The sequence below is a fragment of the Rhinolophus ferrumequinum genome, chromosome 12, assembly GCF_004115265.2.
Source record: "Rhinolophus ferrumequinum isolate MPI-CBG mRhiFer1 chromosome 12, mRhiFer1_v1.p, whole genome shotgun sequence".
Lineage (NCBI taxonomy): Eukaryota > Metazoa > Chordata > Mammalia > Chiroptera > Rhinolophidae > Rhinolophus > Rhinolophus ferrumequinum.
Genome location: NC_046295.1, coordinates 54,116,580 through 54,134,966, shown reverse-complemented (window position 1 = coordinate 54,134,966; position 18,387 = coordinate 54,116,580). Strand labels below are relative to the sequence as shown.

Here is an 18,387-nt window from a genome sequence, read left to right as displayed (position 1 = left end):
TGAGCACCTCGGGGTATAAGACACATTCTGTGGTCATTCAGCACTGCCATGGTGGTTGTCCAGCCTCCTGCCAGCATGTCGGTCGGGCACATGTCCTCGTCACAGAGGTACCAAGAAACACATACGCAGCCATTCATAAACCAACAGATTTAATATTATGTTGCAGTTTCCAGTGATGCAGAATAGAGCCGCAGTTGTGTTTCAGAGAAGCCGGTGGGGATGGCTGTCCCTGCAGCATGGTGCCACTCCTGGGCCCATCTGCAGCCTCAGGAGACGCTTTCATAGTGGCGAGGCCCTGGCTCCACCTCTGGTTACCCTGTAGTATCCACGTCATTACAGTTCCGTGTACAGGACTTTTCTTTCTTCCTCAAAAGCCTGTCTGCTCAGTGCTCTGCAGCTTAGTCTGTGCTCATCAGTTCTTTGGCCTGTCCTTTATCATAAGATTTGCCCAATCATGAAAATAATTCCGCAAGCAACAGAAATGGTAGCTTAACTGGCACTGTGGTATAGTAAAAGGCACTAGGGCACTGTGGCTGAACCTTTTTGCTGGATCCCAAGAGGTGCACATGATGTTAAAAAGGAGTCGGCAGAAATACCAAAATTAACGTTTTCAGAATCATCTTGGGATGGTTTGGCCAGGGTTTCCTAATTCTTTAATAGCTGGATCTTCACCACTGGCCTTCAGAGGCTTTAGCTTTTACAGGCATGAGATTAGCAGTGACTCGTCTAATAGGTGTGACCACAGGGAGTTGAAGTTTGTCAGCATAACCATGGTGGACTAGAAACGTATCTCTCTAATGTTTGACCTCACTTAAGCCATTAGCCCACAGCGCAACACAGAAAGGTGGTTTCAAGTATTTGGCTATAGGTTTTCAAATCCATCAGAAGTTGGCATTTGATAAGGACAGAATTCTTTCTGACTCTGGTATTGGTTGTAACTAAATCCCAGTTGTTCATAAGGTGTTTGGTGCCTGGGCTTGGTAAAGAAAGGATGGTTTTTGAAACTTGAAATTTTACCATTGGCTTTTCTATCATTTCCTCATATCCAGCAAAAGGAATCTCATGTTCTGTGATTCCTGGCAGAGCTCTGGTGGCTTTAGTCTTTCTGTCTTTCTCTAGGGGCAAAATTATATTCAATTATATTCATGATCTGGTAATCAGTTTGGCAACTTTAATCTTGAGGTCCTTAAAATTTAAAGGAGGATTAATAAAGAATTATGATCTGTTTGCTAACTGTTAGTTAAGATCAAATTTGTAATAAAGTATTTTATAATGCTTCTGAATCTTGTGGAAGAGTGTGCTGTTTGTTCATGTGTTACACGTTTTAAATACACCTGAAACATCACCCAGCAAGGCCACCAAATCCAGGCGCTTGGGGTTAAGTCACTGCTGCTGTAGCATCATCTTCAGTAAGATCTGCCGGTTTAGGGGCTTCTTAGTTTTTAAATAATAACCAGACTGAACTCCTGTGACTAAAGAAAAACTTCACATTAGCCATAGTTTATAAAATTTTCAACTACAACCACTAGTTAACCTAAAACCTTTAGTGCATAAAGAACTGAACCACAAAAGGGTTTTGTGCTGGCATTTTGCCTTCTGGTTTCCACTGCAGAGCACAGAGTATCAGGAGAACATGTCCAGTTCAAGGGCGTGGTCGTCGCCGCCGCGCACTAGACGCCACTCCGGCACTTGGGAATGATGGGCCCAGTCAAGTCTGCGAGCCGCCTCTTCCTCACTAGAAAGGAATGGAGATGAGATGTCAGCCGGTTGTCTCTGCACCAGGAACCACCACTGTCACTGGGAGAAGGCACTGTGAAGCTTCTCGTTAACTTTTGGGTTAGCAAAGTCTGAAGTCAGTCGTTTTTAAAGGACAGTTATGTGTGGGTTGTGTAACAGCCCTCTAGTTTGTCAGCGTTCACCGATGAGGGTCTGCGATACTGTAGATTCATTTATAAATTACTTTTAATTCGCTGACCGCACAGGTATAGAACCCCTTTATCCAGCTCCTTGTTTTTCCTTTGTGTACAGCGGCCCTGCAGTTGAAGTTCGTTAATCCAGTCAGATAAGAATTAAGTTCAGTTGATCTTCCTAATGAAACTGGGTCTTAACCCGCTGGAAACTTTTCCCTCAGCCCTTGCTCAGCTCCTGGCCTGCCTCTTGCCTATATAAACAACAATTTCCACCCTAAGATTTCCCTGATTATCTGTGTCCTCTTGACGTTTTCCCGGGGGCAAGATAATATAAGCTCAAACACTGATTCACGAAAAGGAGTTAAATGCCATAAAGAGGAAAGCGCTAGCCAGGAGGTTGCAGGCTGGAGGCGTTAGCTTATAGGATGTCTGGGGAAGTGTGGGGAGAGGGTTCCCTTTGAAATTGTAATAAAGGAGAGTGTTTTGAAATGAATTAAGTGTCTGCAGATGAAGGTCAAGCAGCAAGCTAGATCCAGCCACAAGAGAAAGGCCAAAGAAGTCTATACAGCCGGTAGGTGGCAGTCGGGGCTGCTGGTGTGGCAGAGACGGAAGCTATTGCCCAGAGGAAAAAAGTCTGTCTATACTTAGACGTCTTCCAGTTCCCGAGCTGAGCCGGTAGACCTGCGGCCACCAGGTCGATGCATACGAGCTGCAACAAGAACCGAATCAGCTTGTGCATGACACTGAGCATATAAAACAACCACCTGGCGGGATGGGGCGCATGGGGCACGCTGGTCGCCCCGTCTGGTGCCTGGGCTCCTGCACACCCCTGCACCCCATCAGAAGAATGGTTAACACACATCGGTGGGCAATCTCCTGTTGAAAAGACAGTCTAGCCACATTCCTGGAACTATCAGAATGCCCAACATCTTGGGGGTAGATGTGAAGAAACCAAAACCCAAAGAGCGGAGGAGGTTTGCCCAAGGTGACCAGAGGGTTTACATGAACTGACTTTGAAGCATCTCCATATTAGCTGTGCAAGCATGCCCAGCAGGCAGTCCTTATGACACCTCTTTTACACTCAACCCCTCATTGCAGCCCCTCCAGCAATTCTGGAACATCAGTGTTGTTACCATTCCCATGTGTTGAATGAGGAAAGAAGGGTTGAGAGAGTACATTTTTTGCTCAAAGCAATAAAGCTGGTACCAGAGAGAAGCAAGGCTGGCACCTCCGTCCAGCCTGCCTCAGTACAATCCAGGCCAGTCTACGTAGGGTTTACATGTCCACATCTCATCTGGTTCTCACAAGGAGGATTAGCTCCTTTTCCCCTGGAGAAGAAAAGAGCCAGGGTCCTGAGACGTGGCGGCAGAGTCAGGACTGGAACCAGGGTCCTCAGCCCGAGGCTCGGTACAGAAAGGGGATTCCATGTTTCTTTCTCCACTACATGCCCTTACTGTGTACACTAGGCTGGATCTGTACAGAGTTCCCCTGGCACTGACCTTACAGGGACTGGATGAGGAGAGGGGAGAGGCACCCACTTGTTCAGGTATTACTTTTCCCCATTTTAATGACGAAAGAAATTAAGGCCAAGAGAGGAAAGTAACGTGCCCCAAGTCATGGTGAATAAGAGACAGAACTGGGAGTATAAGCCAGGTCTCCCAATATCCTCCCTCAATTCAATCTATTTTTCACTTCCGTGAAAGCAAACCCTTCTGCATTGCTTATCATTGCAAGCCCCAGAGAGTCGTTTATTGTCAGAGCCGGAAGGCTTCTTGGGTCATCTGGTCTGGACTAACCTCCGTTGGCTGCTCGAGCTCCCTCCACCACTTCCTGCCAAGCTTGAATGCCTCCATCATGTCTTTGGGAAACATTTTACATTCATTTATATATGCAACTGTGTTTACTGAGTGCTATGATGTGCCACACACAAGAACCAGAAATGAAGATATTGCCTAACGGGACCAAGATACACCAACAATACGTTTGATAAAATATTATAGGTATCCCGGCAGGTCTCTATCAGGTGTGAGACATAATGAATGAAGTGGTCAGATCCTCCGAGGATGGGCAGGTAACATGTCTGCTGAATCTTAAACGATAAAGGAGGTAGCAGGAGCATTAGGAGAAATGGCCCTTAGAGGGATGCTTCTGCCCGGGTCACTGGGAGGCACTTCCGCTCCTCAGGCTGGTTGGTACTAATATGGCAAGAGGATGGCTCGTCAGAGGGGTCACGACATGAGGCTAGCAGGGCCTCACCCAGAGAGAAGGTGGAGAACACAGACTCGGGCGGGACTGCACATTGCCTGCGGGTAACCTTACCCACTTCTCTAGGCCTCGTTTCCTTAGTGTAGAATGGGGATAATAAGAGCACCTACCTCACCTGGTTGTTGGCAGCACTATAGGAGTTAGTAAGATGGGAAGTGTTCAAAGCAGTGCCTGGCACACAGTGAGCACCTTGTAAGTATCTTTGATCATAATAAATAGTGTGGAGATACAAGATCACCATGGGAAAACAAGGTGGGGACCCACGCTCCTCCTGGATTCCACCATGCCCAGGCGCTCCCACAGAACACTCTGGCAAAAGCTCAGTGCATAGGGTGGGAATGGTCAGACACGTCAGTCAGGATGGGTCCTGGGAAGGCCACCTGTCTGCAGAGGTACTTACTGGCTGACCCATGACCTTGGGGACTGAATATGCCCCAAGGAGGAGCCCACCCACCTCACAAGCAGGCAAAGCCCAAGCACCACAGAGAGCCAGCCCTGGGCCAGGAGCCAGCAGACGCAGGTCAGAGTGAGAAGGAACCCGGAGAGGCTGGCTCCCTTCTCCTCTGTGCTCAGACCCTGCTAACAAGCACAGCGGCCAGGCAAGGCTCACAAGAGGGTTTTATGATAAAAATATTCAGCTGGAAAACACGGAAGGCTGTCTGCTTCATTGGAGCATTGAGAGTGGGATGAAAATACTGTGTTGGAAAGAAACGATTTCTCTCTTGCAGGGGGAAGCTGATGATGCACTATCAGAAGTGTTTCTTTTACAAAAATTAGCAGGTGGGCTAAAAATCCTATAACACCAAAACTAGCAGTCTGTTACGTGTAATCACAGAAATGATTCTGCTCTAATTCCTTCTGTGGGAAACCCCAAGGGGACAGCTGCACAGAAACCCAGAGGCCCACTTTTATCACCTGTCACTCCTGTTCAGGAAACTGCCATGGTCCCACTTCCCGCCTGCTTTCCTCACTTCCCGCCTGAGCTCCTCAGTGTGGTCATAAAGGCCCCTGGCTCACAGCCTCTCCACTTCTACCCAGCCCCACTCCCTGTGAACTCCTCCTGTACCTGTGATCCTCTTGCCTTTGACCATGCTGTGCCCTCTGTTTGAAAAGCCCTTCCCTTCCTTCTTGGTGAGTTCCTATTTTTTTTGCTCTAGGTCTAACTCCCCATAATAGTTCCTCAGTCCTTTTAGATCTGTCTGTCTCTCTTGTCCTGAGTACAGGGTCCTGTCACCTTGCCTTTACCTGGGCTGTACCTCCATCAAGAATGCGTCCTGACCTCCTCCATAACCTATCTCTTCCTTCCGAGGCTGGCTAAATGTCCACCCCAACCACGATGCTTTGTGTGACTGGCCTCTGTCCTCACGAATCATGTCCTCATTTTGTTTGCATAGAGTTTTCAGGCATTCTTGAATTTTTTGACAGGTGTTTGAGTCTTTTCTCCCCTAAAAGGTGTAAAGGTCCTAGAGCCAGGGAACTGGTCTTTCTGCTACCCCTTAAATCAGCGAGTGCAATCCTGGGCTCACAAAAGACTCTAAAAGCACTTGCTGTAACTAACAACTGGTATGTCTTGACTGAGCCACTGCCTAGAAGGGCAGTCCCTCCCAGGCCTCACTTTCTCCACAAGGGAGCTGGAGGGATGGCCCGAAGTCACTTCCAGCTCTGGCCCTCCAAGGCCCCGCCAGAACCTCAGGAAGTGCCTGGTGATAGAAGTTGGGCCTGGATTTTGGAATCACAGACTCCCAGGACGGGGAGAGTCCTGAAGACCATGTCATTCAACCTCCAGCTGATTTTAATGAAATCCCCTACAGCACCCTTGATCTCTGGCCATCTGGAACCTTCTGTCCCCAGAAAAAAGACCTCCAGACCACCTTGCCACTGGAGACCAAAGCTGGATTAGCCCCAAGATAGGCACCGAGGGGCAGATAGGAAGCTTAATCTAAGCTGGGAGGAAAAAAAAATGTGAGGCGATTGCATATCAGAATAGAACTCAAAGCTTTTACTCGTAAATGCTCATTCTGAAGTCAGATCACAGCTGGGCCAACAGAGTTTAGACTGATGGCCTTCCTTAGCAAAATTCACAGTAGCTATGACTTCTCTTACACCATAATAATTATGTTTCTTAGCTATTTGTGTTTGCTCTTATTTTATTTCAAATAAGGGCACTTCAGGTAAACCATTTGTTTGTTTGTATTTTATGGACTTTTCTAGACCTGCAGTTCTAGAAAAAAAGTGGCATCTGGAGTGAGTAATGAATGAATGGCCTCTGGGCTGTGATACCCTGAAGAGCAGGAACTTGTATCTTCAACACTTAGTGCCCCATAGGACTTTGACAAATGCTTGTTGAATTGCCTAACTCAATCTAAAGTGTGTGTGTGTGTGTGTGTGTGTGTGTGTGTGTGTGTAGCTCTGTGGTTATCTATGCAAAGGTTCTGTGAGTGCCTGCCACGTGCACACACACCTACACGTTTATCTCCATTCTTCCAGGCCTTCCTTCCACGCATTAACCCAGCCTCGGACTCATCTCCAGGAAGTGACATACCTGAACTTTGAGATGTGCTTAGGTATTAGGCTCTTTGTATTTTACTGAGTGTTAGAAACAAAACAAACAACAACACGTGCGAACAAGAGCCACGTGCAGAGCAGGTCTGAATTTGATGAAAAACTCACTGACAACACTGTCCTTTAGAAAACACAGTTAGTTCATAACTCAATCCCAGAATGCAGCTAGCTTTCTTTTTTTTAACTCATTGCGCTTCCTTCTCTTGTGTCATAAGAACGTCACTTGGTTTGCCTTCCTCTTGCCTTTGCTCTAGGAAGCTCACATCTAAACACAATAATTACGTTAACATATGAGACCTACTTCTTTTCTTGTTTCGTTTTTGTTTTTCTCTTATTTTCCTATAGCCTTATTGGACCACTCTTTTTGGATACTATATCAAGCTCTTTTAGCAGCCAGCAGAAACACACATAATAAATAACTACCCACAGAGCTTGGGGACAACTGGCATCTGGCAACAAGTCAAGGACTGACCCCACTTTTCATTCAACTGACTCGGGCACCTGTTTGGTGCATGCTCATAAGAAAGACTGTGACATTTTCTTTTTTTCTTTTTCTTTTTAAAAAATACATAAACTATGCCTTTAAGGGAGATTACATTAATGCAACCTATTTACTATGAAGTCAACATTTGCAACTTTTACCTTCAAAGCCACGGGAAGTCTCCTGGGCTTGGGGTTTGGTTTGTGGTGCTGGTTGGGGGCTTTAGGATCGGGGCTAGAGCCAAACTGTGACCTGGCCAGGACTCAGTGCAGAGAAAGGTGTTCGAAAGAGGGGAGACTCACATGAGCCTGTGCCCTCCCAGGTTTCATTCCACTGAGGGTGCCCTCTGGGCCCAGCCCTGGACTGAGCTGAGCTGAGCTTTGCTTCGGGGAGGAGAGGGCCCAGCCGTGGCCCCTAAGACGGGCTCACAGCCTGGGGCGGAGACGGCACAAACACAGAAAACAAACGTGACCAACGTGAAAGTCGGCAGTGGGGCTCACCAGGACTATCAGTGGAACTGCTCCTGCCAGACCCCCCAGGACTGGTGCCAAGATGACAGGCAGGTGGGGAGGAAGTATATTTCCACTCACCGAGATCGTTGTTGTTCATCATGGCGTTGGAGGCCCGCAGCCGCGGCCCCTGCTGGGTAAAGTGGTAGCCGAATTTCAGGAGCGTTGTGTTTTTTTCCAACATGCTCACGATTTCCATTTCCACTTTGTTGCCCAGGGGCTGGCTCTTTGGTCAAGAAAAGGACAACAGTCACCACTCATTCCATTTGTGCAGAACCTAAACGTCTAGGGCAGGGGTGTCCAAACTTTTTTCAACGGTTTTCACCAAGGGCCATCTGTGGTAAAATACACAAACAGCCGGGCCACTCACTCGAGGCGAACTATGTATTGCCTCACCTGGTTTATTTAAGTAAACTAAATATATTTTTGGAATTTGCTGCGGGCCAATTAACAATGGATCACGGGCCGCAGTTGGCCCGCGGGCCGCAGTGTGGACACCCCTGCTCTAGCGGAAGAAACCCTGAGTGGTGGGCAGGAATTTAAACCCCGCCTCCAAGAGCAGGAAGTGGACATTTCGAGAAGGTGAAGGGTCACACAGCCAGGAGGAAATGAGCTGGCATTCAAACCCAGGGCCACTGGATGCCAAGAACAGGGGTTTCCACTGGCCCACAGCAGCCTTCCTAGGGTATCTGTGCAGGAAGGAGCTTCGAATCACCTAGTCCCAAGCAGATTTAAAACTCCTGCCGCTCAGGCTATCCCCCCAGACTAATCAAATCAGAATCTCTGGGAGCGAGTCCCAGGTCTGTGGTTTTTAAAACTCCCCAGGTGATTCTAATATACAGTCAGTTTTGATAATCAGTCGTTTAAACTAATCTTCAATTTACAGATGAAGAAACTGAGGCCTAGAGAGGGAAAAGGATTTACCCGTGGTCACACAGTAAGTTGGGAATGCCAGAGTTAGCTTCCTAAACTAACTTTAACTAACAAACTAACAAACAAACTTCCTAAACAAACTAACGGTTTTTTTCCTACCCCCAAATCTATAGTGATCATTTGACAAAGATTAAAGGGGGGGAAAAAACACCTGATAATACACAGTGTTGGGAAGAATATGGTGAGGATGTCCATCAGTCTCACTTATAAGAGTGGGGAAAAGGAAACAAATGTCATCCACAGGGAGTTGCTCACATAAATGACAGTGCAGCTTTATAACAGAACATGGGCAGCTATAAAATGATGATGCAAATGTTTGGTCAGAGGCCTGGAAAGATGGCCACGAAACAACACGGAGGAGAGGGAAAAGAACCAAGTGACGAAACAGGTCATGCTTATGTAAAGTTACTTATATTTTCCACACACATATATATGCATTGACAAGGCTTGGATATAATAGTTTTATATTTAATTTTTTGAGGAATCTGCATACGGTTTTCCATAGTGGCTGCACCAATTTACATTCTTACTAACAGTGCACAGGGGTTCCCTTTTCTCCACATCCTTGCCACCCTTGTTATTTCTTGTCTTTGTGATGACTATTCTAAGCGGCATGAACTGATATCTCATTGTGGTTTTGATTTGCATTTCCCTGATGATTAATGACTTTGAGTATCTTTTCATGCACCTGTTAGCCATGTGTATGTCTTCTTTGGAAAAACGTCTATTCAGATCTCCTGCCCATTTTTAATTAGACTTTTTTTAACTTTAAATTTAAATAATTAAAATAAAGTAAAATTTAAAGTTCCTCAGTCACACTAGCCACATATCAAGTGTGCAGTAGCCACTGGCTACCATGTTGGTCAGTGCAGATACAGAATATTTCCATTATCACAGAAAGTTCTTTTGGATGGTGCTACCATAAACTGTGAGCCATTGCATAGCACACAGTACCCAGTATCTCTAGGTCAAGGTCAAGGAATTGAATTGAATGGAGGAAATAGGAACAGGCTCAGTGTGCAGCAGGATTGAGAAGATACAACAACCTAGTATCCAAAGAGACAAGCACGGAACTACAGTTGAGATTTTGAGGGAGAACTCCTCCCCGGTTATTCCGAGTTCCCCAGAGCTCGTCTGGGCTCAGAAGGGGCTGGGAATGCTGACTAGGGCAGGCAGAGGGACACTGGTGAAATTCCACCAGCCCATCTGGCAAGGCTCCTGAAAGTGCTGCGAAGAGCTCAGGCCTGTCCTCGGAGGACTCAGCACAGCCCTGCACTTTGGCTGGCTTGGCCTGGCAGACGGTATAGAGACCTTCTGAGGCCCCAAGAAGGAACTGGCAGTCCCCTGCCCACCCCACTTAGCAGGAGGCCTGGCCTCTCCTTGAGATCACTTGCTGGGAGAGCTCTGCTAGAACTCAGGATGAGCTAGTCTCAGAAAGCTCAGGTCTCCTCTGAATGAAGGGGCCACCAGCGGCTGCCAGGGCTGCTTCTGCAAAGATGGCACATCATGTTGCTTAGTCTAGAGTACAAAATACTCCAATGCAAACTGCTGCCATTCAATCACCCTACATCCCAGGGAGGTGAGCAGGGCAGGCAGGAGCTGGCACCTCCATCTTAGAGATGAGTAAACTGAGCCCATGTATAGATGGAAGCTAGGTTGTGCTCCCTCCGGTTAATGACAGAGCCGAGGCCTGACCTTGGCCTGGGGCTGGAAGGACTTTGGAGGATCCTCTAGGCCCACGTTCTCAAACTAGCACCCAATATCCCTGAGATACATGCAGATGTGTCTGGGTGTATGCAAAAGGATACAGGAACCTATTAGGTAACCATGGCTAGTCTTCCTGGCATGTTAATCTTGGACCAAAACCATTCTTCTCACATTAAGGAGTAAAACCGAAAATGTGCGTACATCTTAAGAAGCTTCATGCGTGCTTCGTTCTCAGGCCCTCCCTTTCTCCAGGGACTCTGAGACTAGAAGGCCTCAGTCATCTCACAGATGAGAGAAGAGGCCCTGGGGAGGTGGTCAGGACTAAGACTCAGGCCTCCTACTTATTTTACAAATACTTACTATTTAGTGATCATTATGCCAGGCACTGTCGTAAGCATCTCACATATGCTAGCTCACTTCCTCCTCATTATAAACCTGTGGAACATGTACTATATTGTACCTGCCGTCTTACAGGCAAGGAACATGGAGAACAGCACTATTAAGGAATGTCCTCCCAATCACAGAGCTTGTCAGGTGTAGAACCAGGATTAGAACACAGGCAGTTGGCTCCAGAGTCTGCGCTAGTCCCCACCGAACTCGGGGCCCTCTGAGAGAACTCAGAAGGCAGAAGTAGGGGAGATGAGCGCAGCTCCAGGCAGATGGAGTTCGCCTCAGCATGCAGGATTGCTATCTAACCATCAGCAGTGTCTGCACACAGAAGGAACTGCCTGCTAAGGTAGTGGACTGACCGTCCCTGGAGATGTGCAAATAAAGGGCAGACCGTGTGTTGTAAGGTGTCCTAGATGTCATCATAAACGGGGACAGTTTAGGCTCCATGACCTTTAAGGACTCTGGGGCCTGCGTTCTGTGAGTCTATGAATAGCTTGCTTGGATGGCATAAAAAAATCAGGAGGCGACCTCGACACGGGGTGAAAGGCAATTGGAAGCCTCTTGGGGAATCACCAAGGGGCCTCTCATGCCAGGAACACGGGTCTCTGGGGGCAGAGCCAGGGGGAGGGGGTTGGGGAAAGAACTCTCGCCTCCCTTCAGATTTTCTTAAGAATTAAATAAATAATTTGTAAATAAATATCTCCGTATTAAAAATTCAAATGATACTAAGCAGACTGAGTAAAGTGAAAGTTTCCCTTCACACCATTTATCCCCGACCCCACCCTCTTTCCACAGAAGTAACCACCACGGCCAATGGGGTGTATTCCTATGAATTTTTTTTCTATGCTTGAAATATATAACAGGAATATACAGATTAAAAAAAAAATTTTTTTTAATGGATTCTTACTATACTTACTGTTCTGCAACTTCCCTTTTCCATTTAACATTTTCTGGAGATCTTTCCAAGTCAGTACACAGGGAACTAACTCATTCTTTTGAACTACTTCACGGGATGCCCTGGTACAGATGGATATTTATTTTGCTTTCATTCCTCTTTGTTACAAACAATACGGCAGTGGGTTTTGCAGGGGAGGTGGTGGAGTATTCTAGGTTGGACATGGAGATATAGAATTGCTCCGTTGAAAAATGGGCATATTTTTTAATTAAAGTTGTGAATGCACTTCCAAAAGGATGCAAATGCTGGTGTAGCTAGCCTTCAGTGGTGTACGACAGCTTGTGTCCTCACACCGACAGCTCGTGTCCTCACACCTCTACTATGACCAAGTATTATCAATCTGATGAGAAGAGGATCAGATTTACTATTTAACAAAACAACCAATCAACGACTTAGGTGGAATTGAGCTGGGACCTAGAGCTGTTGGCTCTGAGACCCCCATTCTGGCCAAGGTGCCATGGGCAGCAGAAGCTCTCTTTGTACATCTGATAGGGCCAACCATCGACTTCGCTTGGTGATCCAGGACACGGACAACTAGGAACACTTGACAATACAACAGAAAGGAGCTCTGGGAGTTATCTAGTTCAACTCCAGAGTCCCAAACCCTAGCTGATGTTAAACTTCCCTCCATATCACAGTTGTCAAATTGTTCTGTTTTGCTTACACGCCTCAGTGATGGGACTGCATCATCCTTTGAGGCACCCTGCTCCATCCTTGGGTAGCTCTGCTGGTTAGAAAGATCTTTAACGACAGAAAATAATATAGATAATTCTCACTCTGGTGATTTTAAAATATGTCTGCAAATTCTTTGACACTTTTCCCTTCAAAAAGTGCAGCCTAATTCCACACCCCTTGAATGTGGTTGTGCTTCATGATTCACTTCTAACAGAGACGTGGCAGAAGTAAGTGACTGTGTAGCTTCAAAGCTGGGCTCATAAAAGGCATTGGCGGCTTTCTTCTTTCTCTGCTCTGGGTCACTCTCTCTGAGAGAAGTTAGCTGCCATATAGTGAGGACACTCAAACAGCCCATAGAGAGGTCCACATGGCAAGGAGTTGCGGCCTCTTGCCAGCAGCCATGGAGGGAGCCATCTTGGAAGCTATTCCTCCAGCCCTGACAGGCCTTCAGATTGCACCTTGACTGCACGCTCATCAGAGATCCTGGGCTGAACCCCCCAGAAAACTGCTCCCAGATTCCTGACCTTCCAAAACTGTGAGCTAAAAACACACTGATTGTTGCTTTAAGCTGCTAAGTTGGGGGTGGGGTGATTTGTTACAAAGCTATAGATAACTGATACACTCACAGATACTACTGAGCAAAAAAAAGCCAGACATAAAAGAGCACAAGCATGTGATTCCATTTGTATGAAGTTTAAGAACAGGCAAAACTCATCTGTGGTGATAGAAAGCAGGATACGGTTGCATTTGGAGGGTATTGATTAGGAGGGGGCATGAAGGAGCCTGCTGGGGTGCTGGAGACATTCTATGTCTTGATCTCAGTGGAGATTCCACTGGTGTACATATGTATAAGTCCACTGAGCTGTCCACTTAAGACATATTTGCTCTACTATATGTAAGTTACACTTCCCTATAAAAGTAAACATAAGTAGGAAAGGAAGTGAGGGAATAAAGGAGGAAAGGAAGGAGGTTAAAAAGTTGTTCCTTGCATGAGCTAGAATCTGTCTCTCAGAGGTCAGTTCTCTCCACCCCACCTGTCTACCACCAACTGGGTCTAACTAATAATAGAAATATCACCTCCCTTTTATTGAAAGAAGGCCATATGCCAGGTATTCATTAAGGGATCAACACATTAAACCTTCTAACAACCTTATTAAGGTTGAGTGTTGGTATTATTCCCATTTTATAGATGAGAAAACTGAGACATGGATACATTGACTTTCCCCAGTTACACAGCAAGAACATGAGAGAGCTGGGGCTTAGCTGGGACCTGATCTGATCTCTTGTTTGATTTCAAGTGTCAGACATTTGAATACAGATTATCCCTGAGTCAGTCCATCTTCTGTCTGGAAAGCTCCTGCCATTTCAGAATGGAGTGCAGCCTCCAGTGGGGACATGACATGATGTGAGATGGTTGTTGTCATAGATCTTTATTCTGATTCATTCTGATCTGCATAGGAAAAACATTTTTTTGTTTAATGTCATTTTTTCCTCTCATTTCTACTGACTTTATCTCATTTTCCCCTGAGAAGTAAGGTCAGTAAAATTACATCACTGGCATTGAGAGGGAAGGAGAGTGACACATGCTGTCCTCTCACAGAGACCGAATAGTACCAGGCTGAATTACTTCAATACACAACAAGACTACAGACACAAAAATGATGCACAGAACAAGGGCTGCTGCTTAAGAGGTAAACGTATAAGAAACAAAACAGAGAACACGAGTCAAAAATCTTGCTCTCTTGGTTTTCAAGAGTGTTTTCCTTGTATCTTACAAAACCAAACGTATATTCAGCCGCATTTAAAATAGCATTAGCTAGCTGCCATAAGAACGTAAACTAAAACGAAGGGGGTCATTGCCCTGTGTGAAAACCTTCAGGATCCTATTCCAGCATAGCATTTGTTTTCTTTCTGAACTTATTTCCCCTAGGAAAACAATCTGATCTGGAAAAACAAGAAAACACAACCCACTTTTTTTAGCTTCTTTTCAAAATATGAAGCACATCCTCGCTGTTAAATATTGGAATGAAATGTGAGGAATTGATCAATCCCCCCGACCTTGCCCGTATCTTCATTTGGGGAGGAGGTCACGATTTCAGGCCTTGTCTGTGCTGAGGGGCAGGGAGAGTGCCCAGTGCCCTAAGGGTTTGGGAAAAGGGCCTGCTAGAGGGAACTCTGTTGGGAGTGAGGAGGGCGAATCGAGAGGGGCAGAGAACCACTGTTTGGATCTGACCTGCTTGGGATGGACAGGGCCTGCAGAAACCCCATCTGTGGAGCCTGCTCCCTGGAGGCTGAGAGGGTCTCTCCTGTCCAACCACAGATGCAGCCTGTCTGAAAGGCAGGACATCTCAGCTCCAGCCCAGGTCTGACACTGACTTCATCTGTGACTTCCGGCACATCCCGTCCCCTTTCTATCCTGTTTCCCCACCTGTAAAAGGAGAGTTGGACGAGCCCTTTTCTCAGTGCCTGCAGCAGTAAGTCAGGGACCCTCTGTCCCCTCCCACCCTCACTGCCTTCTCAGGGCAACTGAAGGCAGAAACAGAACTGTGCTTGGAGATAAAGAGAGCCTGGCCGAGTAAACAAACAGCCTCAGATCCTGGTTCCCAAATCTGTGTCCTGAGCCAGCCTGGGAGGCTCCCTGTCATCCGAGTAGAATGCCCCAGTCCCTTTCTTTGGCCATATAAGGAAAAAGGAGAATAGAGACTCACTGACACAGGTTACAGGCACAAGGGACAAGGAGAAATCTGCAGCCTCCAAAGACCTCAGTGATTAACCAAGAATGAGGAATAAATCAAATGCCACTCACCACCTCCTTTTTGTCACAGCTCCTAAAAGCCTATAGGCTGGGCCTCCTGGGATGTACTGTGAGAGGCAAGGGGTGGCCTTCCTCTGAGCCTAGGTGGCAGAGCTCCTTCCCCAAGACGGGCCTCTCAGCCTTCCGTCCTCCTCTCCTGCCAAGTCCCATCTGATTTCCAGACTCCAGGCATATGGGAGCATTTCTCCACAGGTCCCTTCATCTGGGAAGTTGTCAGGGCTGGTCTCCCAGGCCCTGATGCCTTCTCCCTGCCCCCAATCCTCCCCAATCCAGATGGGAACCATGTTCCCAGAGCACAACTCCGACTGGTACACAGGACAACTCACAGCCCACTTTCCCTCAACCTCCCCATTCAGAGCCCCTGGCCAATGCCCTTTCTGGCTTTCCTCTGGGGATACTATTAATCATATTTGGATGGGCTCCATGGTTTTCCTTTCTCCTTCTCTTTGTTCATGTGGTTCCCTGCACTGGAGATGCCATGGCTTCTGCTTTACCCTCTGAGATATTGTCTACCCTACAGATGTATTGCAAAAACTGTCTCCTCCAAGAAGCCCTCCCTGATGTTTGCTCCTGACAGAGCTTGCTCCCTGCTGTGGACCTCAGGGTCCATTGTCTGTGGCTTGCTGGAATATCTTCTTTGATGATCATTTCTGTACTTGTGTGTCTTCCCATGCAGTGTAAAATCCCTGAAGGGCAGAGCCAGAGCCTCATTCACACACAGCACCCAGCACAGCCCTAGGGTGCAGCTGGCACGCACTAGATGCTGAGATAAACCAAAAAAGAGGCTCCCAGGATGGCAGTGGCAGGTGGTGAGCGTGCTCTGGCCTCACACCAAAGAAAAGAGACAGCTGAGAAAAGCCAAGTGAGGTCCATGTGAAACTACAATAGGGTTCAAGAGCCCAGACAAGCACAGCTCAGGGACTTTGGAGTCACACAGACCTGGGTTCGAATCCTGATTCTGCCACTTACTTACTGTGTGATCTTCGGTGGGTTACATTGCCTGCCTTGGCCTCAGTTTCCTCACCTATGACATGAAGATGGGTTGTGATACCCACCTACAGGGTATGTGAGCATTAAACGGCATAATGGATTCATGTTACCTCCTCAGTAAATGAATTCAGAATAATATGTGAACTCCCTAGATCACCTTTGGAGTAATTACGAAAGTTAACGAATGCATGGTTTATGGTGTTATCTCCTTAGAAGTAGAGATTATGAGACTCATTTATTTTCAAGTGAGGTGCTGAGGCTCAGGAAGGTGATTGTTCTTGCACCAGGGTCTTCAGCCAGGGTGAGGGTGACAGTCTGCACTGGCTCAGTCTTTGGGCTGGGGGCGGGGGCAGTAATGAGAGGGAAGGTGAGCAGCTTGGTCCCTGACAGCTGCCACCACAATGACCTGAGGCCAGTGCTCTGGGCCATCTTTGGCCAACATTCTGCCCCCAGGAGTCAGGTTTCAGCTGACACTGGGTAGACCCTGGCTCCTTGCCCTGCCAGACTTGGAGTCACATGACTAGCCAATCCCAGGGTTTGGCCCAGGGCTGCTGTCAAGCCTGCTATATGCCTTTGTTCCACCTGCTGTGCCCTTCCTACCTCCAATAAAGCAGGGCCAAGGGAGGAGCATAGAGGATGGGGGTGGGAGGGGCTAGGACTGGGTGATGTACAGCAAGGCCACTGGCATGTGAGACCTGCAAGGAGTCCAGTGTAGCAAATTCACATGACAGGGCTGCTGCAGGCTCTTCATAGGAATTAGACAAACGTACCCTCTCTGTGTGAACAAGCCCCATACCAAGGCTTGGAGAGCAAAGTGTGGGTTGGATTTCATCCTCTGCCACCTCATTGTGCAGTGAACAGCATAGACAACCATCCAGGGCAGCCCTGCTTACCAAGCACCACTGCGGGGCCAAGTGATGAGCGGGGCACTGAGATATGGAGATGACTCAGACACAGCACCAGCTCCTGCGAATCTCACAGGGAAGCCAAGGTGCTGGGAGAACACAGGGAGGGAGAGGCTGGGAGGAGGTACGTAGGCTGATGGAGAAGGCAGTGGCATGCACGGTGGCTCTCAAAACAAAAAAAAGTTGGATTTGTAGATTTGCCAATTTCCATAGTGTAAATATTCCTACAAGGGGCGATTTCAAGGTGCCAATATGCCATCACTGAAAGGGAGTTCAGAAGAGACGCACGCAATCAGATCTTGCAAGCTGGTTCAAGCCGGCTCTACAACACCACTGGGCAAAGGAGAGGCTTCAGCTGAATCCAGAAGGAAAGAGGATTCTCCAGGCACAGAATGGAGTAGGAGCAGGGGAGGACATTCCAGCAGGAAAGAAAAGCAAGAGCAAAGGCATGGAGGTATGAAGGTAAATAGAGAGCAAGTTTTGAAGGGTATGATTGGGAAGGGACCGTCAAAGTCTTCTGGAGGGTGGTAATGCTTTAGTTCTTGAACTGGACAGGGGTTACATGCCTGGTATGGTTAAGCTGTGCATTTAAGTTTTATGTACCTCTCTCTGTGTAATACTCTACAATAGAGAAAAGGTGCAAATAATCTCATTCAGGGATAACCACTATTTACAGTGTTGTTATATCTCCATCCAGTGTTTTTCCTCTGCACATATTTATATGATCATTCAGCAAAAATTTTCAATGTAGGAAAAAATAATTCCTTATCCACACACCATAAAGAAGAAAGCATTTTACCATTAGAAGCAACATGATGTAAAAGAAGGAGTGTGGGTTTCAGAGTCAGAGAGACCTGGATTCAAATTCTGCCACCTAAAGTGCGAACTTGGTGGCCCTGAGAAAGTTGCTTGTCTTCGCCTCTCTGAGCTGTTTTCTCTTCTGCAAACTGAGAGAGCTAATACCCACATCCTGCAGGTGGCTGAGAAGATCAGGGATGATGTGTGTCAGGTGCATAGCACAGAGTCTGGCCCACAGTAGAACCTCAACACATGTAATATACAAGATATTGTTATTAGCTTCAGCTGAAAATAAATGACTGTACCACAGAAGGTATAGAGAAATGATAACCCCATAAAGACAGAGACAAACTAGAATTTGTCCAGAGAATAACCTCAATAGAAAGGAGATTCAAAAGCCCATTGAGTGGGGAGTGACTGAAGAAAATGGGGTACTTAGCCTGGTGAGGGAGACTCCAATGGTTTATAAGATCTGTGCAACAGATGTGTCCT

At 47.0% G+C, this 18,387-nt stretch overlaps 1 protein-coding gene across 3 annotated transcripts in view; it reads right to left on the bottom strand.

Annotated features, from left to right (window-relative positions):
* Window positions 1–132: 132 nt before the first annotated feature.
* Window positions 133–18,387, bottom strand: part of TMOD1 (tropomodulin 1) — a 79,329-nt gene continuing 61,074 nt past the window's right edge. For 2 of the 3 annotated variants that reach the window (XM_033122507.1, XM_033122508.1), the window contains exons 9-10: window positions 7,809–7,953; window positions 133–1,735 (exon numbers count right to left, since the gene is read on the bottom strand). In XM_033122507.1, the coding sequence (XP_032978398.1) occupies window positions 1,671–1,735; window positions 7,809–7,953 (210 nt within the window). In that variant the 3' untranslated portion in view covers window positions 133–1,670. Of the gene's footprint in view, window positions 1,736–1,780; window positions 2,592–7,808; window positions 7,954–18,387 lie in introns of those variants that run through there. The other variant, XM_033122510.1, reaches the window with a different exon arrangement.